At 37.3% G+C, this 17,744-nt stretch overlaps 1 protein-coding gene across 3 annotated transcripts in view; it reads right to left on the bottom strand.

The window, feature by feature from the left end:
* The window catches only part of ASAP1 (ArfGAP with SH3 domain, ankyrin repeat and PH domain 1), a 153,215-nt gene that overhangs the window by 50,661 nt on the left and 84,810 nt on the right, over positions 1-17,744 (bottom strand). For all 3 annotated transcript variants that reach the window (XM_088534972.1, XM_088534962.1, XM_088534982.1), the window contains exons 4-5: positions 10,436-10,508; positions 4,738-4,883 (exon numbers count right to left, since the gene is read on the bottom strand). In XM_088534972.1, coding sequence (XP_088391098.1) covers positions 4,738-4,883; positions 10,436-10,508 — 219 coding nt within the window. The remainder of the gene's footprint in view (positions 1-4,737; positions 4,884-10,435; positions 10,509-17,744) is intronic.

Genomic DNA, 17,744 nt, shown 5'->3' with positions numbered 1-17,744 from the left:
AGCCTCAACATTCAGATGCTGTTCATCAATTGCCACAACATGAGCACCTCCTCACACATCCCCCATTTGCCAGGTGCTCATTTGGTAGCAGCAGCAGCGTGTCAGGCAGGAAAGTTGATCTGCCAGTAAAATGCGACGTGTTCATGATTCCAGGTACCTGTACTCCTAGCTCCTATCTTGAGAATGTTCCAATTACTTTCTCTCTTTCCAATTCTTTACATACAAGTTAACCTAGGTACTATCTAGGTACTTTGTTAGTAAGAGCACCTGACGCCATCCCCTACTTCAAGTCTTGAAATCAGGTTATTTTCATGTAATCTTTGCAAACTCATCCTGGCTGTTCCCCGGCAACTTTGACATTTAAATCACAACACACACACATGCACAGCAGACTACAACAAATAACTTGTTTAATATTAATTTCCAGAAGCAAGCCAAGTTTTTTTTTTTTTTTTTTTTCCCCTCCAGGTTTTCACCATTTTTTTAAACTGACACAGGTTTGCACGGTATCAGCTCTTTATCTCTGGCTCTCCCTGGTTCTCCATGATTTTCTCCAAGAAATGCTCGACAGCTTTGGCTCAGCCAGCTGCAGAAATATCCCCCAGCAGATGAACACAAGCACATGCATCATCTAAGCACTCTCCAATCCTCTCCCCATGTCAGCACCCATTTGTTGAGCTCATCAGCTGGCCAGCCACCTCTCTGGGCTTTCCTGGCAGTTTGTTCCCACCAGCTTCCCATGGGGACCAGGACTATTTTGGAACCAAGAGTTGGCTCCAGCAGGCTGGCAGTCCCTTTCCCCTTGGCCTTACTGCAATAAGGATACTCTCTTTCCTTCCACCAAAATCATCACTGGGATATTATGCATCAGAGCACTGTTTTGGAAAAAAAAAAAAAAAGATGCCAGAAGCAATAGTGTCAGAGCTATGAGCAAGACTTTAGTTCTGTTTTTGCTTCTTTACAACATAAACAACCAATTTAACAACTTGAACTGAAACTCATTTTTCACATGCTAATTTAGAGGAAGGATTTTCACTCCATTTAATTACAGACCAGTTCACAAAACAGAGAAAGTTGTTTTGCAATATGTGCATTGAGTAGACCCCAAGCAGTTATCAGGGTAGGAACGAACAACAGTAAATAACAATAGCTTTTTTCTTTTGTCCAAATTATTCCATTACAGGTAATGGAACCAACTGATATTGGGGTTGAAATTCCTCAACAGTAGCCAGCTAGTATGTGACTAGTCAAAAAGATTCTGAAATCAGCTCATGTATCAATACATGAGTTATCAATAGTTCAAATGAGTTGGAAATGTCTGACAAAGGGGCACAACAATCTCATAACTAGAGTAAAATACAAAAACAAACAAACAAACAAAAAAACAGGCTTTAATGAATGGAGACACAGAGGTTTAGGGGGAAGGAAAGATAATGTGCCCACAAATACTAGCTTAAAATCTTTATGAAGGAGGGGGAGAACAGATTTCAACTGTTGCTAAAGGTCACGTTGCACAAGAGATTTTGGAAAAACAAGTCATCTGCGAGTGGTCCCAATGTTCCTCCACCACCTCAGCTACATCAACTCAGAAGAGGCTCCCACGCTCAGTTACACACACCGTGGCTTTCATACACCTTTTTTGCACTGTATGATGAGTAACTGCATAAAGAAGGAAAATTTAGAACAGCAAAGTAAAAAGCAGAGAAAGATTATGGTGGGACTATCAAATAACTGAAAATTTAGGCCAGTACTCTGGTATTGATGGTGGTCAACTACAACACAGTTCCTTTACAGCTCATTCCTTATTCTGTATTTCCTTATGCCTTATTCTTCTCCATGTCTTTGCAGACAACTCACTTATTTTGCTGTACATGTATCAAATAAGCCAGCAAAAATAAGCTCTATGCAAAAAGTGCCTATTCACTTGTCACTCACCTTAATACCCAATTCTATTTCTTCAAGTAATTTTATTAATATAAGCCTCAGCACCTACTCTGGTGTTTTCATCAATGAAATTATATACCTTCCTCCTTCTCACCTGCTTTTTCAGTACATTCACTACATTTTTAACTCCTTATTTTTTATTCCAGTATTATAAATATCTTGTTTCCTGTGTAACTGCATTATTAAACAGAGTTATGTTCAAGAAGGACAATAGGTCAACAAGCCAGAACAATGTTTTTTTGTTTTTTGTTTTTTTTTTGGAGAAAAGACAGGCAAACAGTAAGTATTTTTAAAATGCTGAAACATCTATAAAATGACCTTGCTTGTCCAATTGCAACTGTTAAATAAGAGAGAGAAGGGAATGGCATATTTTAAATTTCGAAAAAAAATCAAGATAGACTACAGAATAGCATGGTACTAGCATGATGTAGCTTTGAATGACTGCAGTTTCAGCTAAAAAAAAAAAAAAAAAAAACCTCAGTAAGTCTCAATATCCACTACTTAAAAATAATAATAATAATCTAACTTGCTATGGAAAAGAATTAAAATATCTTGCTGAAGCACTGCATGAAATCCAACCTAAAGCCTCTAAAAAATCTGGGTTCTATTCTCAAATTGCCTCTCAAATGTAACGCACTTTAAAATTTTGATTTTTGAATTGTGTGCTAAAAGTAAGAATAAAGGAGACCAAAATGGCCCAGAGTAACAACAAACTTTATAAAAGAAAGCTCTTAAAGAACAAGACACAAATGTCCAAGCAAACATTGGATGAGCCACGCAATGGACTTCCAAGGAAGATGAAGCTTTCCTAGGATAAGTGAGATGGTCCCTCGATAGCTAAACAGGTGACTAAGAAGGGGCAACACTCAAGGCAGCAATTAACAGCTTGCCAAGGAAGGAAGCGACATCCCATTTTGTGTGTTAATATAGGTGCAAAAAAGCCAAGTATGAAAAGTTACGTGGGAGCTGTAGGATACTGTTTGCTGAGGACTGCTCTCCAGAGCCACATGTTTGAGCACGGACCGAGTTTTACTGTGGGCCCTTCTTCCAGCAGAAGGCTCCTTGACCCATAAATAACTGAAGGACAGAGTAGAACATAAGAGTTAAGATGCTAAAATGCAGATCTGCTTGAAGCCCTGCTTGTGCATGCAAGATTACTAGTATTACAACTGAAAAGGCCTTTTCTTGTTGTGATCATTTTAAAAATTGAAAGCAGTTAAAACTGCTTCCTTACTTTTTTTCTCCCATAAAAATGCCTAACACACAGAGACAACTTTTCTATATAAATACAGAATGCATATTTAAAAAGCAAAGGGAATTCAGCCAAAAACTCCTAAATACTTAAAATATTTGAGAAAAACATAGTGCCCAGTATGTAGAGATAAGCAAAGTCCCTGTTGTACAATTATTACATATGAATTTACCCACAATATGTATTTTTAATCTCCAAAGAGAAGCTGTACATCACCTAATTGAATCTTAAGTGTACAGCTTTAACACACTTAGAAAATGACTGTCTTGAAAAGGTCAAGCTGCCCATTGATGCTGTGCACAGGCCTGAAAGCTGAAACGCCTCTGCTCTTGTTACACAATCAATAGTTAAAGAATAAAAATAAAGCTTTCCTTTTAATTATACTTAAGAAAACAGCAAACCATGAATTTCTAATGCTGCAAATTCCATTACTTACACAGGGATAAATATGCATGTTTTCTATAGCAGTCATGATCTCACTGTATCACACATTATTTTCACGTTAAAAAATAGAATTAATCTCATCTCGGTTTCTTACAAAAGCAAGGCCTAGGTAATCATACAAAACATGCTTAACTTCACCTGGTGGTGAATAGGAAGCAACTTTTGAGACTCAGAAGGTTTCTGGCATTCCAGGCTAGCATCTACTTTATTTAATGTAAGGGAAAAATCTCTCAATGATCATTTCCTTCTGCCTAATTCCAAGAGAAAAGCAGCAGGATGAAGGAAAGGCCCCACCAAAGCTACCAGCTCAAAGAAAGACTGCAGTGCAACCACATTATTGCACCTTACAGAAGAGGAACCTCAGAGTTATGCCCAGCTATAAAAAACTAGTATAAAACTGGATCTTCAACCTTCTGAATTGGATTAATAAATGTCAATGCAAACCACAAAATATGAATTCACAAGAAAAAGTAGCTTGATTAGTTTCAGTGATCAAAGATCTATTGGCTATAACTACATTCTTGTTATGCTACTCTCAGAAGTAAAAGACTTAAAATAAACTTTATATGAGAAAAGGCTTTAGACTATCTTCAGAGGCCTAATGCTTAAACAACAGATGCCTTGCAGAGGGAAAGCATACTATTAACAGAATTTAAGCATACTTCCTAAATCATTAATCTTTCACCCCTCAAAATAAAACAACTAATCATTCAAAACAACTAATGGTGCTGGATTTTAACTGGAGAGACATGATGCCAGGGAATGATTTAGAATTAAGTTCCACAAAGAGGTTCACAGAGCACCTTCAACTCCTCAGAAATGTAAACTGAGGCATCATTCTCAATTCTTAAATGTCAGCAAACAAAACCAACCAAAAAAAAAAACACAAATAGCAGAATAACACAATGTGCATAAAACACAATGTGCATAACAACAATCTTCAGAGATAATCTTCATAGTTTCTTAGAAACAGAAACCTCCTAACTGAAATGATCTCTAAAATCACTGCCCGAGTCATCAGCAATGTGAAGTTGTTCCACTGTACATTATTTTTAGCCTTTTTTTTTTTTTTAATAAAGAAATTTGAATTTCCTTACCAGGTTCTTCAGCAGCGTTGATAATTCTTTAGTAAGTGTGGAAAACTTTACAAAAGCCGTGCCAAGATCGGGGTTATCCCGACTTAAAAAATTACTTCCAAACTTATCTAGCACTTGTGCATAGTTTTCTTCATTTTGAACATGATCTGCAAAGAGAGAAAATTAAAAATCAGAAAACTTGCTAGTAGATAATCATTTATTACTTTAATCCTGCTCGAACGTATACTGCAATATAATAACAATCGACAAGCACCCTTCTTTCAATAAACCCACAAATAAGTATACATATATACTTAAAACTGGTTGAGATATTTTAGTATCAAAAAGGCCTATTTAGCATATAGGCTTATTTTTCTTTGGAAACACCTGCAAGTTACGTAACATTGAATGTTCAACATTATCGAACATAAATATGAATAAAAAAGCTCAGTAATGTTCAATAAAGTAATAATATCAATATAAGATCAGCTGAAGGAAAATTTAAATACATCTGCCTCATCTTATAAACGTTCAAACTTACAATCATCTATTTTGATTCAATGTTTATTGCTATTAAGGCAACACGCATACACAGAACAAATAATGCCAAACAAATAATGTCAATGTTTCTCCTCATTTCAGGCATCTCTTTGCATATTTTTGCTTGCATCTCGCATTTTACTTCCTTTCTGCAGAAAATCTGCTAGTACAGCCCTTTAAAACAGTCTTGATCACCTTCAATTTCTCTCAAAGGATTTTTTTTTTTTTTAATATTAAGCCAACATTTAACGGTCAAACAACTTACTAATGTCCTGCTACGCACAACACAAAAAGTATGAGCTAATTAAGAATTACACAGGAATGTTTCTAAAAGAGTAAGGATACCCAAAACAACACTGATTTAAAGATCAAAAAAAAAAGTCTTAAAATCCTACCAGAAGACTTAAAAAATCTTAATGCTTAACTAACTGAAATACCCCCCCAACATTTGACAAGTCACAATGTAACATCAGAAATTAACATGCAGCTTCTCAAAGGCCAAAATTAATCATACGTTAATATGGAACTCCAATACCATGTTTTTATTGAATAGAACTGTTCCATGATGAGCATATGTTTTTAATCAAATAGCTTAATAGGAAAAGCAAGGAATCAAGAGGTAACAATAAAATGTGGGTTTTGTTTTGATATAAAAGCTGTTGCACAAATATACAGAGAAACGCTATCCTAAGAGGGAGCCTTGGCTTGCACACTCCTGAGCTAGTAAAGCTCAAATGTACCCTACTGTTTTGAGGGAAAAGGAGGGATAACTCAGCAAGGCTGGAAATGAAGAAAATCTAATAGGTCATGAAATCTTTCTTCTTGCCAGGGAAGCACTTCCAACTCCAGTATATTTCCTAGTATTTTGATTTTAAGGACTTTCTTGTTTTGCTTCTTAAAGCGGAGATGCGTCAAAATATTTTTTTTTCAAAACCGATGGAAAAAAAAAAAATCAGCAAGAGTATTTCCTGTATCTGTAGAAAGACAAAGCAAATGGAAGCAGGAAGCAAATCATTATCCTAGAACAATGTATAGGAAGTTCTCAGGAATTTTAGATCATAAATCACCTAAAATCTAGACATGAGACTCTTCAATTAAAAAAAGGAATTACTCTAAAGTTACCAAGCAAATACACAAGAAATTCAAGAGTAGCACCTCTAGATTCAATTTTTACATTTTACATCTACATAAATCTTGTAAAAAGAATAAAAATATTAGCAATTCATGAAGAGGAAGGGTATTTCTTTACTTGACCTCAAAAGCACGTAAATGAACAATAAAGTCAGTGTACCTGTGCTAAAACACAGCCTATGAAAGGCTGCATGGCCAGAGCAAAGAGCACGTTGAACGTCACCGCTGGTGCCTCACGCAACCACACAGATGACCTCCCAGTGCACTAACAGAATCTCCTCCAGATGAAGGTGGTAATAATGTGCATGGCTTGATGTTTACTTCCTTAGATACAATTACTGTAGGAAGGACTTAATAACCTCGGAGACACACACGGAGAGCAGGACATAGAAACAATAGGGGTTTCTGCCCAGAGCTAGCTCATGTCTTCCTAATATTGTAAACAAAGCTCAATATTGAGATGAAAATGGAGCAGTTTCCCCAGAGAGATACCAGCCTCCTTGAGCAGCTCCCCAAGGGGTTCCAGAATCACAGACATTACTGGATGTTCCACGGTCCCACCAGACCGTGCTCCCTTCGAGGCAGATGTGCGTGGGGACAGAGACGCCTCCTCAACTCTTCCCTCCCCTAGGTTGGTCTGTCAGGGAAGCCAGGACCTTGTAAAGGCAAGAGGAGAGAGGTCACAGTGGTCCTGACAAAACATATAGAAGGAAAATCTGTATATAGTGCAACTAGAAAGCAGATCACTAAAACTGAAACCTTAGTTTTTCTCTTGTCTAGAACAGTTTTGATCAGACATGATCCCCTCCAAACACTGAAGGGCAGAAAAAGGTGATGAAGCAAGTAGCTTTCAAAAGAGCATTGCACAAGCACAATGCTTTCCTGTGAATGGATGATCCTCAAATTACACCCAAAGAAACCTGAAGACTGCTTAATTATTAAGAATTACTTCTTGAACATCTGAATAACAAACAAACAAAAAGCCTAACAAGACTTTTAAAACAGCAAGGAAGTTGGCAAGGCTGAAGAAGACAGGAGTTACCTAATATAAGAAAATATTTTTCAAAAAGCTGAAGTTTAAAAGTCTAATCGAAAAGATTAAAGAGACTTTGACCATCCCATTTGTCTCCTGACTTGACAATAAAGCCTTCCAGGCCTAGGCTGCTGAAGAAAAAAGCAAGTAAAACGCTCCTTTGAACTTATCTAGAGCAAAGAGCATCTCCATGAGTCTGTGGCTTTTCTACATCACTGCAGTTTTAAGAACATTTAGACTAGATGAGCAATACTAGAAGACTTATTTTCCAGCCAAGTTCATTGCTACCGTGCTTAGGGAAGTCCTCATGGCAGATTTATTTTAAGGCTGTTTCTGAGGTTTTTATATTAAATGTGCTGTGAGTGCTAGAACTCATTAAAGCTGATTAAATGAATAGTAGCAAGTCATTTAGATCAAAGTACAGATGTTTTGTTCAAGGAGTCAACAAGGAAGCACACAAGAGTAATTAAACAAGTCTCTCCCAACCAAGTCAATATAAGGAACTAGGTAAACAAAGTTAAACAAGGATCAGCCTCACCTAGACAAATAACTGGTTAAAAACCAGGGTAAGGAGGAAGAAATAGCACCTAGCTTTCCTTAGAGGGAGGTCACCTGTGAAGCCCTGTATGGAACTGTGCTAAGGCTCACAGAGTTTAACAGCATATTTATGAATCAGAGAATAACATTTATATTTTATGAAGAAAATAAAAATCACCAAATTACCCAGGGGAATAAAAACAAAAGCTGACTATGAAGGTGAGATTAACCTGTCCTAACACAGAGGCCTACACTGATGATATCCACATTTCAGCTGAATGTCTCATCATTTCCCTAACATTCAGGTCACAGTTCAACTGTACAGGACGTCAGACACATCTCACCCTGGAAGTCTCCACTAGGTGCATTAATTGTCTGATGACACTGATGGGTCAGTCTATCGCAACAAGTTTACATCCAGGTAGCTCCGAAGTTAAATGAAAAGTCTTATCTTGAATGGCTGAAGCATAAGCATAATGGCTGAGTGTGCCTCAGGTAGCGTAATGCAGGGAAAATACTCTTAATTTGAAGGAATGACTGTGAATTAGCTATTATTGAGAAAGATCCGAGTTGCAATATATCACCTCAATTATTCAGTAGGAATAAAATAAAGCTGATTATTAAAAATGATTAAGAAAGAAACACAGGATGCAACAGATAATACCACGATGCTGTGTCTAAACTCTGAATACTGAAAGCAGTTCTGGTCCCTACAGCCCCAACTCCCCTCTTCTTCCTCCTAAGGAGAAGGAAAAAAAAGTTTACATGAATTAAAATCGATTGGATAAAATCCAGCCCCTCATATCACTTCAACCTGAGAAAGTACAAAAGTTTTCTTTTGTAATTTTTTTTCTTTTCTTCAATCCCTTTGCACTGTTCTCGTGCTACTCTCTAAGTATCTACTACCAGACGAATGGCTTGTCTAGCCCAGTGTCTCCAGTCTTCATCTCTGGTCTTCTGTTGATTTTGCATTTTTATTTCACTACTGCGTTTATTCTTTTGATTGTACCTGGAAACCACACCATCAAATCAACAAAAAAGAACTACTGAAAAGCTGAAAATTAATTGTGAAATCTGCTGCCAATACAACTGGCTCCAAATGTTACGTGAAAGCTAGTCAGATCGGACTCTCCATTACATGCAAGCATCATTCCCACAGGATAGGTTTCTACCTACACATGAAATCTGATCTTACAGAAATGAACAAGACAGATAAAGAAGCAGCCAGAGAGGGCAAAAGAGAGGCAACAATTTATAAGTTACAATGGATTTCTTCACCAGTGCTTTCCCGCTCAGAATGTATTGGTCGGGGGTGGGGGGCAGAATGAGATGAGTCATTTCTACATTTCTAATGACAGACATGAGAAGGATGCAAAAATTATGTTTATTAATTGCTGTACAAATTGCTTCCTGTGCATGTCTTCCAAATTATACCACAGTCTATCACAATAACATTCTGAAGAGGGAGCCAGAGTATTACATAAAATGCTCTCTTTATTCAAAAAATTTTATACCAGCTTGAGTCTTTAATAAAAAATACTTCAAAAACAAAGGAAAACACTGAAAAACTGCTGCATAGTTTTCTGTGGTCCTTCTTAAAATGCCAAGGGAGCCATATAAAATGATTAAGCAGTTTTTTATTGCTTTTTACTCAATGTAAATAGTTCATAAGCTAATATGACTTACATAGGGCTTTCAAAACTACTGGCAGGCTTTAAAGTCCTATCAGGTTTTATCACAAAATTCAGGTCAATGGGTAACCATAATCTCTGGTGTCATTTATATATTTCAGAACAGACAGAAAGCTTTTCACACATTTTAAGAATTGTATTGGTTCTGAAATTACGTAAGAATATACTTCCAAATAGATATTGCTGCTTAGAGTATCTCCATAACTCAAAAAAGTGTAAAACTAAACAAACATTTACCAAGTTTTATCCTTACTTGGCAATCTAGCTTCACAATCTATTGAGAAAACATTAGTCATCAACTGAAGTTTTTGGAAAAGCTCATGGTGCTAGTGGAACAACAATATTAGTGACTGGCAGAAGTGAAAAGAATCTGTAACACATAAAAAGACAGTCCAAAAACTAAGTTAACAGGACAAAACAAGCAGCACAGAAACAATCTTCTTTTTCAATAAAGGCTACTAAGAAACTGCTCTAAAGAAGGAAAAAATGCTTAACACGATTATGAGTGCTGGGGAATGGGGACTGTATTTTTCTAATCAAATATTTACATCCAGCTGATTAGAAAGTGTCCGGGTGGAAAGCAATGAGGGTGAAAGAGCTGGAAAACACATTATTTCCACATACAACCCCTAAAAAGAACATTTTGAATTGCTGAATCTCAAAATACTACCTTACAGATAAGCATCTCTCATTCTATATACCTGAACAGGGTAAACTGCAAGGCAGACTTTTCAAACTCATACTCAGATGCTCAGGTTCTCATGCAAAACTGGGAACAAAGCCTTACCTTGTCCTGAACTATATATTGCTTTCACAGATTTTTTCACTTTCTGCAGTGCAGTCCTGTCTTGATCCAATGCCTACAATAATAAAAAATCAATTTTAAATACTTACATCATTGACCATTAAAGTGCCCTACAACATTTTAAAATACAAAATAAATACTTTCAGAGGCTGGAAAAACTGCGGATGTAACATATTAAACCCCCAGGAAGGTGTCAGGTCATTCATCCCCTTCAAGCTGAATTGAAAAACTGAACTGAAAATTCTCTGAAGGCAGAGAACAACAACAGTGACAGAACTAAAAGAAAAAAATAAAGCTATTAGCTTTGAAAGAGACAAAGCATTTAGTCATAAGGGACAAAACATTTAGTCGTAATGTAAAATATTTCAACCTCTCCTCCCCACCCAGTTACTAAAGCTTCTCTTAGAGCCCTATACTTTCTAGTACAACTAAAGTGCTTGCTGATTTCTATGGTTTTCCCACAGCACTCCTCTTCCCCCTAAGGACACAGAAAACACACACAAGCAAAGAAAGAAAATGAATGTGAAAGATAAAAGCCCATGCAAATAAATACCTCTTATTCAGTTGTAAAGCATTTATAACAACAGCTTTAGCAAGTACCACATGTTCACATAATCCATCACACTAACCCTTCCCCCCCAAATTCCACAATGTAATTTTGTAAATAAGACGACACGTAGCAAATCAAAATAAAAAAACCTAGGACCTGCTCTTGCAAACATAAGCAAGTAACATAATGCCACTGAGAAAGAATATTTGCAAAGCAATATTCAAACATGCATTTGAAGGATTCCATCATTCAGAGTCTCTAGGGACAGCATTAACTTCAAAATGGCTAATTGGATTGCTAATTTAGGATCAGATTTCTAGCTACTTTTTGGAAGTGACTTCTCACTACCTGCTCACAATCTGATACAAGAAAACAATCAAATGGGCATCAGAAAGAATTATGATAAAAAAGCACAAGATTAGCCCAAGTGAACACTAGTCTAGATTAGTGAATTTAAGAAAATTAAAACTCCACACTTATTCTGGACAACAATCTAGTCAGTCTCCCATGTGCATGAGTATAGGGCAATCTATGTACTTAACACATGGTAAGCAATGTATGGAGTTTTTTTTTTTCCCCTATTTATTTTTAGGATGAGCCTACACAATTCCATCTTGGAGTGATACAATTTTGACAAAGCAAAACACTAAAGTTTGTAACAAGAAAAAGTTCCATATTTTCGCTTACTAAGATCCAACTGAAACTCACTGCACAAGCGTTTTGGTGGTAGCTAAAATCAGAAAGTCCAGAACTACAGAATGTGTCTAAGTGTTTTCTAATACTCTTTATCTATTTGCATTTCCAGCAGAATAATGATTCAAAGTTTACAGATGTGTTAAAAAAAAAATCACTGCATTCTTTCATTCTCTAGTACAATATTGGATTTCACTTGACTTGCATCTTGGTGAAAAGTGTTAAAATGTTTTAAATTTAATAAAATATCAAGAACTCTTTGTTCCTTTTTGAGACAGTGCACAGTAGGAAGCTCCTTTTAGATTCCTTTGTAATAGTTGTCAAAAGCCTTTACTTTTATCTATATGCCATGCCAGGCATTCATATCCTACACTGAAGTTCTCTCCATCTTCAGTGAGCAGGAAAAAGATATTGTTTCATTTGTCCACAGAGTTTTATGCAAGGTTAAAATACAAATCTGAAATCAGTATTTTTAAAAGGAGAGAACCATTAAAGTTCACAAGATACACATATAAAATTTAGTAATGCTTAGAGATAAAGCAAACTAGATATGCTAAAGAAAAATGTAAGAATTTAAAGGAAGAGTCATCTTGTTCCTGAAGAAATTGATCTAGAAAAAATAAGACAAGCAGACTAAAACATATATATTGTCTTGTATTTTATTGTTTTATATGTTTGAAAGACATACAGGCATATAGATCTTTCAAACCGGATTTTGAAACACAGTTTAATTTGGTCACTGGTAGAGGGTGGAGGAAGGAAGGGGCTGTGCAGTATTTTAGGAGTGTAGTCACTGAGCAGAGCTGTACACAGAGGTGACATCCACTGCCTGAAGGAGCCACTGATCCAAATCAGAGTGACACCACAGTTCAATTTTGTATCTGTACACTCACAAATAGGATCTTTATATGAACAAATTATTCAGAGTCCCAAATTTTCAAATTGACAAACATACAAATCTACATGGGAGGGCAGTGTACAACAACATGATAACAGCAAAACCCCAATCAAAACCCCAATACACATTTTATGTGTATTAAAACAGTTATCTTTTACCATCTAATATTTTCTAGATAAATATATGTAGTTCCCATATATATGGCATTTCTCTTGAATACCACTTGCTAATAACTTATAACTCTATTTTCCTTTAAAGGACAGTATGTTCAATATTTTTTTTCCCAAAAGGAAAAATTCCTTTGAAATATGTTAAAAGTTGGATGGAGCAGCCTTGCCTGCCTCAGGTGCTTTTGTAGGATCTGCTCATTTTATTTTGCTGCATTTAGAACTGTAAATATAGAAAACACCAACTGCCCAGAGAAACTTTGCAGACCCGCCTGGACACAACCCTGAGCCACGTGCTCTAGGTGATCCCGGGAGCAGGGGCTTGCACTGGATCACCTCCAAAGGTCCCTTCCAAGCTCAACTGCTTTGTGATTCCGTGTACGCTGACATCCAGTGCTCCGTCACCCTCACTGTTAAGAAATTTTTCCTTAAGTTCCTGTGGAAAAATTTCTTCACAGTGAGGGTGACAGAGCACTGGAACAGGTTGCCAAGAGAGGTTGTGGAGTCTCCTTCTCTGGAGGTCTTCAAAACCCGCTTGGACGCAGTCCTGTGCCACGTGCTCTAGGTGACCTGCGTGTGCAGGGGGGTTGGACTAGATGACCTCTGGAGGTCCCTTCCAGCCTTAAGCATTCCATGATTCTGTGATCTCATATTCCACACAGGGGCCTTCTCCACCAGAACCCGCGGTGCAGCCACGTCTGGCTGTCCACACAAATAAATGCTACTTTTGCACATCTTCAGCCCTGCAGAATCTCATCTTTTCTCCACAGACAGAGTCTATTTTTAGGCCATGCCCTGTTTAACAGCTAGTAAACTCTGAACCAGAAATTATGCTACTTTACATGCTGCAAAGCCCTAGATTCCAAATTTCTATCTTTGATGTACTAAGAACCGCCAAGGCGCAGTTACACAGACCACTAATTATGCCTTTTGACATATGTGCATGAATACAATTACGTAATACACACTATATTAGATTATGTAATTATATAAAACATATGAAATATTGCACTTGTAGCTTTCGGTGCCTTTTTTCTTAACGAACATGACAAACAGGGTTTGAGCAACATCATCTGCCTTTCCTGAAGGATGTGTCCCCACTATTTCAGACACCATTTGCAGCAACGTTTCGTACACGTTTCACTTCCAGAAGTCATTGCGAGCCCTGGGCTGCCCCAGCCTCCTCCAGTTTGTAAATGTACAAAAACCACCACCCTGTTTCATATACTGTACAAGCCTTTACATTGGAAAGAAAAATAAAACTGATTTGTGTTTCAGCCTTACAGTAACAACAAGAACTAGAGCAGCTCTAGACTCTGATAATCACATTCATGTGTCAACATAAATTATTTATCCTTTCAAGTGGATATTACCCAGAAGAGCTCTATGTTCCAACCAGAACATTTGCCAATTCTTACAGCAGAGGAAGTTTAGAATTTCCCTCTATTAAGAACTTTACCCCAAGGTCTCCGAACCCAACCACTACCAAAAGCCACCTCCAGAAGATAATGAAACAGAAACATTTTTAAACTATGACAACATTTTAAGACGACCCCCTAACAGAAACCTGAAGCTCCTGGAGCAGGCACAAGCTAGGCACTCGTGACAAAACACATGCATGCCAAGAAAATATTTTTGTACACACACACAAAAATATCAGCACAAACTATTTGAGCGTACACAAACAAATGGGTATAACGAATGCTCTTCAGTCACATGCATGTTTCCTCAGATGCAAGATTAAGTTATTCCACAAAAAAATAAATAGAGGATATACTGGCTTTGAAGGACTATAAGGAAATATAAAATCTTTCACCAGTTTTCTGCCTGTTCAATTCCTAATTATGATATACATAAACTGGAGCAATGGTACCTTCCTGGGGCTGAACAGCTATTCATTTCTTCACAGTAAAATGCAGACTTTATTGGAGGGATAATAAATGCAGACTGGACAGGTTGGTCAGCTACTGCATTTCGTATCATTGAAGCTGCAGCAAGACAAACCCCCATAATTTCACCACTGAAATAACGTGGGGAAATACAACGACAGAAGTCAAGTGTTGGTCTCTTGCAGTTTACCCACCCAGCGAGGAGACCAGCAACATTTTATTCTTTGCAGAGAAGTGGCCCAAACCGCCCTGCCATGTCCTTGCTACTCTGCTTGGCCTGCCCTGGACGTGCCCCTGGCACGAGTTTAAAGCTCATTTCCAATTGCAGGTCTCGGCGCACACCCCTAAACCACAAACCCACGGCACAGCCTGATGAAGCAAGTCGATGTTCGTGAGGAAAGAGATGACAGGAGGTGCCATCTTCACTTTAAACAAGCAGTAGGGATTTCCAAGGCTTTCTCATTTGTGTCTTTTCTAAAAACCACTGTTGAGCTTGAACACTGTAATGAATTTACTTAAACATGCAGAGTATATACAATGAAAGATGATGGCAACAAGACAGTTGATTCCCAGTAGGTAGAAATTCTTTATAAAGAGCTGTTTAAATAGTCACCAGATTATTCTTGGACTATTACTCAAAGGGCAGTATACTTGAGACCACTTATAAAACGCCTAATGCGTCCAGTGTAGCTAAACTGTAAACTAGGCAATAACGTTCTACTTGGAAGCCTTTGCAGCAGGAGCAAAAATGCAAATATTTCTTTATTTCATGTAAATATTTCAAGGCAACTCCTCGACAAAATGAAGTTAACACCAAGTTTTTCTTAATGAGCTGATATTTAGTTTTGTGTGTGGAAGTATTTTGATAGTGACAACACTTGAAAACATCCACTTGAGAGATGCCAAAGTTCCCCCATAAGGTGTAGGGTCTAAGACAGCTCCAGGCTGACCGAAACGAATCTGTTGCGTTACAGATTCTCACCTTCCCCCTGGCAACAAGGCACCTCTGAACACGGACTAAGTCAAGGTGTCACCCTGGTCTTGCATTCAGATTCACTGCACAAGTCAGAGTTACTAACCAGAAACCTAAGGCAGCAAACACAGGGAAGAAAATTTACTGGTTTTCCTATCACTGCTCTACAACCTTACCAGTTTCTCATGCCAGCAACAACAAAAGCCCAGTACTAATTTTGCAAAGCTCAGTTAAACCCCAGGTACTGACACACATGTAATTCAAGCTTCAGCCTGCGAACACGCCATTATATAATAAACATTCCTGAGTGACACACAGAACTTTTGGTAGTGTTACGGCTGCAAAGTAACAGTAGCGTTATCACAGCCACAGCAAAAGTGGAAAGTGCGGAGCAAACCCCACGGGAATTAATGAACAGACACAAACAGAAAAATGTTGCATTTCAAACGACTGCATATTTATAAGTAAGTGTAAGTGTTGTACTCAATTTTTAAGGAAATCATGAAATGTCATGAATTGCATTTTCTTTGGGCTGATCCTTCCTGCCCAGATTAACAAACAGACACCCATACTACATGGACTAATGCTTTCCAAATGAAGAAGAAACGACTTAGGTCTTCAAAGAAATGAAATCATATTCTGCACTTGTACTCCTGGAAATTGTGCTCTTATAGAGGGAAGCTCAGCAAAATCACTTAAGAAAAAAAAAAGCAATCAAGACTCATCTTAAATTCATAGAACAGCAATTATTAATACAGTCGTATTGGCAGTATAGACTGAAAAAAAACTACTAGATTTTCGAAACATTTCTGATCTGAATGGCTTTTATTTTTTGCATCACTACCTTCATACACCTTACTGAAGGGTAGGCTTTAGAAAATAATGGGTTTCACAGAAGCAAGAATCCTTTCAAAGTTTTTATACTAGGCTAGATATTGAACCTTGAAAATTATTCATCATTTTTGAGACAGATGATCCATAACTACCTTGATAGTATTATCTTATACAAAAGCTCAAATTACAGCTGTGATTTTCAGTATTATCCAGTAATTATTTGTTATCCCATGGCTTTACAAAATAAAACAACAAACAACCCACACAACTACAGTTTCAAAACACCACAAACAACCCTAGAGGCTGCACGTTTCCAATGCACGACTAGGTGGAAAGGTGAGGTTTGGGAAGTGATAAAATCATCCTGCTTCTAAGAAAATGCCACAATCTTCCTGATGCGCAAAAGAAAAATGGAAAAAAAAAAAAAAAAAAAAAAAAAAGGCTTAAATCTGGCTTATAGCCTTTATGTGGCAAGTGAAACTGCGAAGACTGGAGACCTCGTTTCTCTCATCAGCAATAGCTGCACTGCTCTGCTTGCTGACTCGGCTCATCCGCATGGCCTGTGCCGAGGTCCGTAGGGCTGAGGAGCATCTTAAATACTACCAAGAGCAACAGTGCATGCGGAGCTATTAAGGAAGAAGAAAATATAAACAGGCAGCAACAGAGGGGTTATGAACTCCATTTGCAGGGGGGGGGGAAAAAAAAGAAAAAAAAAAAGCTTGTCAGTTCAGGTTCTTTTTGTTTTATCATGGAAAATGAACAGGAAACCAACATGGCATCAAAATTCTCCCCAAGCTCTTGGCATTTGATCTGGCAATTACTGGAAAACTCTCTCATATCACTGAAAACAGACCCAATTATACTTGAAATGAGATTTCACTTTTATGTAAAGAGCAGATACAGTCTCTTATATAAAGCTAGATGCCTGTTACTATCAGCATTTGTATTTCTGAATTGTTTTGATGCACCTCATTCTGAAATTTAACATTCCACATTATAATTATAACACCAACATGGCCTGAATTTAGCAAAGAAGCCGAAGTATTTGGGCTTCCTCAGTTTCTTTATGTCTTAACACACAAAATGATTAAAACCTAAATTCCATAATAAAAATATGAAATAACAAAACCTTATGTTTATTACTAATTGCCATCATATTTTCTCTTTTGGAATACTGTCCATGGAGCAGACCACAGCATTGCATCAGGTACTAACACTCATAAAACGGAGGGCAATTTCTCTTAATTTAAGACACTTAATTAAAGCCTTCAAAAAAAGGTTAAGAAG

The sequence above is a fragment of the Tinamus guttatus genome, unplaced genomic scaffold (assembly GCF_059628265.1).
Source record: "Tinamus guttatus ecotype Peru unplaced genomic scaffold, ASM5962826v1 Tinamus_guttatus_pri_ptg000038l, whole genome shotgun sequence".
NCBI classification, from domain to species: domain Eukaryota; kingdom Metazoa; phylum Chordata; class Aves; order Tinamiformes; family Tinamidae; genus Tinamus; species Tinamus guttatus.
Note: the sequence above shows the minus strand (reverse complement) of the source record. Positions and strands in the feature narration are given on the sequence as shown.